General features: G+C 38.9%; 1 protein-coding gene across 1 annotated transcript; it reads right to left on the bottom strand.

Moving 5' to 3' along the window:
- Positions 1-1,679: 1,679 nt before the first annotated feature.
- CTXN3 (cortexin 3) lies at positions 1,680-8,178 on the bottom strand. The gene is made up of 2 exons (XM_042823085.1): positions 8,119-8,178; positions 1,680-2,020 (listed from the first exon to the last, which is right to left on the bottom strand). Exon 2 carries the CDS (start codon positions 1,971-1,973, stop codon positions 1,680-1,682), a length of 294 nt encoding a protein of 97 aa, XP_042679019.1. The 5' UTR covers positions 1,974-2,020; positions 8,119-8,178.
- Between the last annotated feature and the right edge of the window lie 1,112 nt (positions 8,179-9,290).

The following is a 9,290-nucleotide window of genomic DNA, read 5'->3' as shown; positions in this document are numbered from 1 at the left end:
GCCTTTAGTTAACAGTCTGCAAGTTTGCATTAGCTCTGACCTAGGTGCCCTGGTACTGGTGGAGAAGCAGTGACAGGCTGCACCTCATGGCTTCTGGAAAGCATAGCTACATCACTGTCGCCTTCTGCCCAACCATATCATAGGTTACTGCCTCTGTGACAGAGAGGGCCAAAGCTGTGCTTGTGTGTTAGCAGCCACAGATTGCAGTCCCTCCTCTTTCTTTGAAACCATCAGGAAGCTGAGCTCTTGCTGCCCTCCTGTGAACTGTGTTAGCCACCGTGCATAGCCACCTCCCATCCCACTGTCTTTGCCACAAATAGCCGCAACCTTTAGCCGATGGACAGGATGAGAAGCAAAGGGAAACAAATAGCTCCAAGTGCAACAGCTAGAGACAGGGCCACAGCGCAAATGAGTCAGCACAGCCCCAGCTGTACCAGCTACAGGCTGGCTTTGCTTACCGGCTGCATGCCAAAGCACAAAGGGAGAACTTCCCAACTGCTTGTCATTGTTACAGTGAGTGTAGTACAGCTATATCTAAGGCTTTGTCTTAAGACAGGCAGCATGCTGCTTCCTGTCCCTCCTGCCTGGAATTTTTCACAATCTGGGCAGCACCAGGGATGTTTTCACAACACTGGTGTATTTGGGAGCATGGCCTTTCCCCCCTGGCAGTACGTCAGATGTTGTTAAGACTTTAGTATTTCAGTACTGCTGAACAGCACTTGCAAACCTCCACTGTGGACACGTAAGCTGTTCCACTAAGTTTCGTGCAGTCTTCTACGCATTTCTTTCCCTGGTCAATCATGTGTATATGTGTTCATTTACAGTGACTTCTAGGAATGTTTTGCCATTGTACAAACACTTTCAAAGGTACTTTTTGAGTGAAGGAGGGTGCATTTTCATTGGTTCTTGCTGCTTATGTTTCAGTCATCCAATTAGGAAACACAAACAATGCAATGTGACCCACACATACCAAATAAACAGGATGAGTGAGTACCTGAAATACACAGTCTGAAATTTGTTTGCATGAGCTGCTGTAAGATCATTTCAAAAACCAATCTTAGTGGAAATCAGTTTTGGAAAAAAGGCAACACATAGGTCAAAATCATTACATATTTTGTTCACAATAAAGATTACAAAGCCAGTGATTTCGTAGTATTAAGTAGCACAAGCAGTGATCAACTGTAGAAAATAACCTGGGAAACCATGGCGGTGTTTGAACTCTCAAATTCAAATTACAAAACAGAAAACTTCCTAATTTGTCCTCAGAGCATGGAAAGTAAAGTTTATTTACTATATATAGATCATAAAATCACATTTTTACAGCATTCGTAAGACACCTTAGACTACAGCATTTTGTTAATGATAATACATAATGATAAAACACTTGCTTCAGTTATATGAGATCACATATATTACATATTGTTCCAATGTGTTCTGAAGTAACATTCTGCTAATGCAACACCCCTCTTTTTCCTACGAGGAGATTCACTAATCTGCTTTCACAAAGTTAACTTACTTTGAGATTTAATTTAAAAAAGAATAAATCGATTTTTGTGCACATTTGTATATTGTAATTCCTAACATTTGATATAATGAAACACAAAAGCAAAATAAACAGACATTCCAGAAATTGTATTTTGTTACTGCTGTGCTAAATAACCCTCCATAATTCTCAGTCTCTAAGCAAGAGCATAATCAAACTGGCCTTTCTCCGGCCCATCAAGTCCATCAGCCCAGGTTGAGGTTGGCATACTTTGGTAGGGGTCAAGCAGAATGCGGAAGCAACGAATGATGAGGATTCCCAAGAAAATAAATAACAAAATCACAAAGGCAAAGGTTGTTTTCTGTTCCAGGGTCATGCTAGAATCTGGTGTCACATTCCCAGATGGCACCAAAGTGGCAGTGAATATCTCTCCGTTCATCATCCAGGGAAGATGAAACCAATAATCCCACAGTCTCCTCCTTTTCATCATTAGTTTGCTAAGGCCATAGTAGAAGCCATTTAGATGCACTTCGTTATCTGTGGGGCAAGGGGAGAAGCAATGTTAAATGTGAATAGCCCTTTTGTTTGTTTACTTCAATGCAACTTTCTCCTAGTGAAGAATAATTAGATGAAAAGAATTAGAGAACAGTTTTGCTTGCCTCTCTGTGTCATGTATGCGAGACCTACAGAAATCTCATTTTGCTTTGTTGGTAGTGCAGAGTCCAGCCATTGGTGCTAAATGTCACCAGAACCTGAACTAGCAGTAGTCTCTCTGCTTTACCTTGTCACTCAGACTAGGGCAGAACACTTCTTCCTGCAAAGGATAAAGGAAGGTTTTGATCACGCAGCTCCATTGGCTTACCTACAGAAACAGCAAGTGGGAAGCAAACTGCGTGCGCTGTTGCAGGACAGATGAACTACAGTTGATAGAACCCTAAGTGGGGGCTTGAAAGACAAGTGTATTTATGGCTTTAAACACAGTGACCCAAAATGTTTTGAGGTGGGATGATTCAGGATCTGATACAGGACAGTCGAATACATGTCTCTCCAAGATGGAAGGCAGTGACCATTCAGTGTATTGTAACATTGCATCATTTGGGAGGAAAGTGCATAAACTGTTCATGTTTGAAATGAGAGGAAAATATTTAGGAAAACACCCTGAAATAAGTCAATTGATAATTGAGCTTAAAGGCAAATGTTTCCTCTTCTTACTTAAAACCACAGTAAGATTTAGAAATGTTGTTAGCAAGCACATGGTATTTATGTCATCTGCCCATTGGCACCAGAAGGACTGCCAAGTCTTCTGAATGAATTTGTTTCTGGACAGCAGGGCACATGCTGCACCACTACCAGACTGGCACTTGAGCAGCCATCACCATCTGCCTGGGTGTCTGCTAGACTCTCAATTCTGGGTTCTGCATCCTGTGGGAAGGAGGAACAGCTGGATGTCAGCAGGTATGACCTGTGATACTGCCAATATTACCTGAGGTGTATCTTCAGGAAAAGGAACAAGGAAGGCTAAAGGGGGAGCTGATCTTGTCATGCCAATTGTAAGAGGAAGAAATAGGAACAGACAAACACAACACTGTGGATAGTATGCACATAGTGGAACTTCTACACAGTTAGATCTGCTTTGCCACTAGTCTTGGGTCAGTCATACTGTCATATTGCTGGAATTATTCTAAAAAGTACGCCTCAAATAAAATGGAGGAATTATTAAAGCAACACAAATACTGGCAGTGCATGGCTATTATTCCCTGTTTCAATTCAATTCAGCTTCAACTGATGATCTGAGGAAACAAGGAGTTCTTTGCTCACCATCAGTTGCGAGGAAGTGAATGAACAAGCACCTTACATGCTAGGGTAAGTTTAGGTTGGATACCAGAAAAAATTTATTTACAGGAGTTGTTAAGCATTGGAATAGGGCCCTCAGGGAGGTGGTTGAGTCACCATCCCTGGATGCATTTAAAAAACTTTTGGATGTGGTGCTTAGGGACACGATTTAGCAGAGGGTTGTTAGAGTTAGGGTAGTATGGTTAGGTTGTGGTTGGACTCGATGAATCTTTTAAGTCTTTTCCAACCCGAGTGATTCTATGATTCTGTGATGATTGAAAGGATAGGAAAATCCAAAATTGAAACATCCAGTCTTTTGAAAGTGTGTTTCAGATATCAGCTGACAAAAAAAAATGTAGAAATGTTGGGGCTGGATGGGATTTGAATCTTTCCAAAGCAAACCATTCTATGGTTCTATGATTCTATGATTCTGTGGTTTTGTGATTCTATGATTCTAATTTGGCTTCAGGAAACTCTACAGCACACATATTACATCATGGACTTTAATGTTGTTAAGAATATGCTGTCAACTGTACACATATTATATACTCTTCTCCCAGACTGCAGTCTCAAGATCCAGTATCCCAGGTTTGCTCTCACGTATCCAAGGGTTCTAGGAAATGCTTTCCTAGTATTTTTCTAATTGTTATCTGAATGCTGTAGGTAACTATGGGAAAAAATGAAGAAGATGGAGAATCTGCAACTGTCAGGAAAGTCCAGCTTTTGATAAGCAGGTTTAAGCAGGGTCAAGCTTAGAATGCACGTAAGTCTCAGCAAACAGTATCTTCCCAGTTTTTGAAGAAACTTGACTTCAAAAAGATATATGCAATCAATGGCTCAGCAACAAGCATATGCAGTTCAATATTTTCTTTAGGTTCTGAGCAGGCACTTCTTGATTATACAGAGAAGAGCCAGATAGTTGTTTTCATACCATTAAAGCTATTCACTGAATACAGGAATGGGCAGAATGTCCAATAATTTTACTCTTAAGAGCTTTTCACACTCTGAATGCTAATCTTTATGCTATAGATTCTATTCAACAAAATAGCAAGACTGTATTGCAAAGCTGAAAGGAACATATTTTCTAGGCTTTGGGCAGCAGACAATTTTCTGAGTGCAATCATTACACTGTACGATTGCAAGGTTTCAGGGGGCAGGTGGTTTGTCTCTACAGGATGGCATGGCACCTGGCATAACCACATCCTTTGCTCTGTTTGGACCACTTCTACTGCAAACTAAAATGTAAGTGAGATTGTTGTCCATTTTCTGTGCACCAAAATAGCATTTAACTGTCCCTAGTGATACAAGTACACAGGTACTTGAAAGCAGAATGTAACTAGCTAATGACATAAGAGTTTTTTTATAGGCAGAGATAATTAGTCTGGCCTGGATGCACCTTGGCACTTTGGCCACAACAGTGTGGTTTGCCACATTCCTATTCCTGTCTGCAGTAGCTGGCGAACACTGCACAGTAGATCCTGGGCCTGATATTTCATTCCCTGCCAGCCAGTGCCGATTGTGTCAGCAGAGCTTCACTGGAGCCAGGCATGAGTTACTCCTTCCTGTTGAAAATGTTCACTGTCTAGGGACCACCCAGAAATGGCAACATAATATTAAGCTGTATTTTCTTGTATAAGAATGACTGCAGTCCTCAGGAGAATCTTCCAGCCTCCTGAACTCCATCTCTGTGGCCTGATTGAAAAGCTGACGTGAGAGAACTTTCCAAGAAGGCCAATGGCATCCTGGCTTGTATCAGAAACAGTATAGTCAGCATGACTAGAGATCAAGTCCCACTGTACTCGATACTGGTAAGGCAGCACCTCAAGTACTGTGTTCAGTACAAGGAAGGCAATGAGGCCCTGGAGTGTGTCCAGAGAAGGGCAATGAAGCTGTGAGGGGTCTGGAGAACAAGTCTTATTGGAAGAGGCTGAGGGAACTGGGATTGTTCAGTCTGCAGAAGAGGAGGCTCAGGGGAGACCTTATCACTTTCTACAGCTCCGAGAAAGGAAGTTGTGGTGAGGTGGGGGCCAGCCTCTTTTCCAATTTAATAGCAATAGGACTGAAGTTGCACCAGGTGATGTTCAGGTTGGACATGACAAAAAATTTCTTCTCAGAAAGAGTGGTGAGGCACTGGCACAGGCTGCCCAGGGATGTGTTGGAGTCACCATCCCTGTGGCTGCTCAAGAACCGTGTCACTGAGGGACATGGTGGTGATGGATCTGCAGTTGCACTAGATGTTCATAGTGGTTTTTCCCAATATTAATGATTCTATGTTTTCTATGTTTTTAGTTTGTTCCGGTCACTGAGAAATGAGGCAAGTTATGCTATGGAAAAGTCTCAAGGTTGTTTAAAAATGAGTTGATGGATTCGTCTAGGTGCAGACCTTTTTCTCATATCTTAGATAAATAAAAAATGATAGAACAAACAGATTATCCTTCATTTAAATAACTAACCCTGCTTTTTTTTTTTTTTTTTTTTTTTTTTAAGCACGGGCATGCTATTCAATTACTTTCTATAATGGATTCCTAGCAGATGTGACTAATCCATTGTTTAATAAGTACACAGCTGCACATCACTCTATCCGTATCAGGTTCTTATTATTATTTCTCCTTGCCAGTGTGCGCACATCCATTATGTAGTTCAATTATGCATCTTCCTGAGGTGGGGCTTACATTCTAAGATACTAAATTTTTAAAGAAACAAAGAAATGGAACTGATATTGCATACTATTAGAGGCACTGAGTCAGCATATTAGTCCTTAGTACATCCTAAAAATTAATAAACTTCATACAGTTTCAGATGCCTACCTGTAACCCACTAGGTAACTTATTAGCACACGACATGGTCAATGTCACCAAATAACAGTTTTTTTCTAGGTAAGCCACCATGGTTTTTGAAGCTAAAATGACACTAAATTAGTTAGATAATAGAGCACCTTTCTGGGCTTTCAGCATCTCCTTTGTATCAAAGTCGACTGTAGTTGAAAATAGCTCTAGAATAAAAGAATTTCCTTAGGGAAATTGTAAAGATTCTTACTTCTAAAATGGTAGGACAAATGGAAAGAATGATTTCAAGAGCTGCACCTATAGGAATAACATACTTACTAATAAGGCATTAAATGTGGATTTTTCTCTGTTGTTTAAACAGCCCTTCCCCTTATTACCATATGCAACATAAATGGCAATACAGACATGTGTGCATTTTTATTGTGAAAATCTTGTATGCTTGTGAGAAGTCACAGACAAAGAAACTGTAAGAAATCATATTCACATTTTGCTGTAATTTCACTTCCACGCTTTTTCTGAATTTTGCTATCCTACCCATTCGTAAACTTTTCAGAGATCATGTTCACATGGTTGCAGAATGGCACAAATACTCAAAAACACAGCAAAGACTTCACAAAAGACCTTCAGGCTAATCACTCTGATAAGCATTGGTGGCCCCTCATCTTCCAAAAGCAATGAGGAAGTGATAACTCAAGAAACTATTAAAGACATTCAAATTAAAATTCAATATACATAGTCTGTGTGAACCTGGATTTAAAGCGTTTAATGAAAAAAAAAAAAAAAAGAGAGAAATAAAAAAGTTTAAAAATAAAACACCATATAGAGTAGCAACAACTGTTTATTACTGTTTCTTGGCAGATCATTCACATTACTGTTCTATATATCACATAAAACAGGCATTTGAAATGACCAGGTTGAAAAAACCTTCCTGAGTCATGGGAATGTATGGTGCTAACTAGACCCAAGGCCAAGCTACCGTTCTAATTACTTAATTATCATCTAGCCTAGTTACACTTTTGACCTTGCAGAATTTAAGTGATAAAGATTAAATTAAGTAATGATTGCATCAAGGCCAAGGCTAAAGAGAATATTCTTCTCTCTGTTTTATGTCAACCCCTGAGAAATTTTCTATGCCCTTTTCTCATTCACTTGAGAATTACTGGAGTAGTGTGAGGACAGAGTATGGTCTTGTGACTGTGCTAGGTGCTTCACAGTGTATGTACAAAATTTAGGTATCCTATGTTAGTGGAGCAATTGGGTTTCCATTATGAAATATCTCATGGAATGTAGCAAGCACACAACGGTGCCAAGCCCATGTGCATGATTTTCCTATACCACCCATACTAGTTTCACTGATTACTCACTTCCTTAGCTACAAAACACATGGCAAGTCTCTTCAGGCTCAAACATCTGTACGCAAACTATTTGAGCAAAGATACTCTCATGTGCTCACAGCTCAGTTGCTGTGACAGACATTTTAAGCCTGCTGTTGGTAAACAAAACTTGATTACAGAAAGGAATGAGGCTAAATATTAAATTACATATTCCCTGCCCTTGTATTCAAATTTGCCTTGCATACATTTGAACTGTGCTTTGCAACAATCAATCACAGCACACTCTAAGTGGGTATATTAACAACACCTACCTTTTTTTTTATATTTTGTCTTTTCTTGTTAAATATTTGTTATCAAACTGATATTGCTTTCTTTGCATATATATGTATGTATCATCTTGTTAACAGCTCTTTGCATGATAAATGACAATTTTGGTGTGCCCTTCAGCTGTTTACATTATTAAAGCAAATTGATAGGGTTAACTTTAGCAAAGCTAGAGAGCAATCAGCCTTTTTTTTTTTCTAGACCATCTCTATTATGATGTACCTCGCTTCTACTTAATGCACCATGGAAGGCTGAAAGAGAAACCTCACCTTTGAAAGATTACACATACCGTAAGCTGTGTGAGGATGACTTATGCAGAAAAAAAGCCAAAGTTAGTCTAAAAGATTGGATTACTCACTGTGTTTGCTGAAGTAATTGCTAGATTTATGAATGCTATCTGTGAAGATCTGAAAGCAAGAATCCGTGAAACAGCCAAGTATTTACACCATCCAGGAGCCTGTGCAGTGGTTTCAAATATGTACATGACAGACACTTTTCCTTCCTCTCTATTCCTTCTTCTTTTAGAAGGAGAACATACAGGTACTCAGTCATCAGTGTTGGAAATCTTTTCTGAAAACAGTATCTTAAATGTGTGGTTGTAATAAAATAATAAAACATGCTAAAGCCTTTAAAAGCAGTAACATAATTAAAATCCTTACAGACTCTATTGTATATGAATCGGCAGATAAGCAATTTTTTGCCTTAAGTCACAAATCCTTACACCACCTCCCCACTTCCCTTCTCAAAAAAATCATTTTCAGCTCAAAATGACATGGAATAGTAAATGATGAATTCTAATATGCTTTCTGAAAAGAAAACAGCAACATAACTGGTACACATAACAAACAGCAACATAATTGGTGCACATTCATTTAATTATTGTAAATTTTAAGTCAAATGTCAATATTCCTGATCTACTCTGTAGAGTTATTGTATCTAGATGGTATTAATCTTGCATATATAATATAAAAGTTGTAAGTTTTTAAAATAAATAAGGAAAATTAGATAATCAATTTCTGTGAAAAAAATACCTTGATCTAGTTGAGAGGAAACCTGACCCATTTCCCACTGCAGCAGTTACAGGTAGTTACAAGTTGTACTGTTAGTTTCCATTCTTCTGTGCATTTCTTCTGTTTCTAAGCACAAAAGATCAGGATTGCAAAGGCATTGATGAAAACACAACTTCAAAACCTGCCTTTTAAAGGCTTAGATTTTCTTTTCAAAAAGATAAAAGCAAACTAGAAGGAGAATCATAATCATGTGTTAGAAGCAATTGTCTGACAATGCTGTAGTTCTTTAAAGGGAAGCTACAATTTCAGTTCTGCCTCAGCAACACTTCTGTGGATTCTGCTTCACTGAGTACAGCAGTAGCCTAGCAGGCTGTCTGAAACCATCTTTAGCTGAACATTAACATTCAAAAGGTGTACCAAAAAAAAAAAAAAAAAAAAAAAAAGAAGAAAAAAAAAAGAAAGAAAGAAAGAAAAAGGCAGGGGATATTCCCACACACATATGCATACATATATATTATAT

Source organism: Centrocercus urophasianus, unplaced genomic scaffold, assembly GCF_019232065.1.
Source record: "Centrocercus urophasianus isolate 14NV4802_14NV808 unplaced genomic scaffold, USGS_Curo_1.0 seq_21, whole genome shotgun sequence".
NCBI lineage: Eukaryota > Metazoa > Chordata > Aves > Galliformes > Phasianidae > Centrocercus > Centrocercus urophasianus.
The sequence above is the reverse complement of the archived record's forward strand: the minus strand, read 5'-3'. Positions and strand labels throughout refer to the sequence as shown.

What these genes read in the sequence shown, in the direction of transcription:
- CTXN3 (XM_042823085.1), bottom strand. Translation starts at nt 1,973, where the DNA reads ATGATGAAAAGGAGGAGACTGTGGGATTATTGGTTTCATCTTCCCTGG.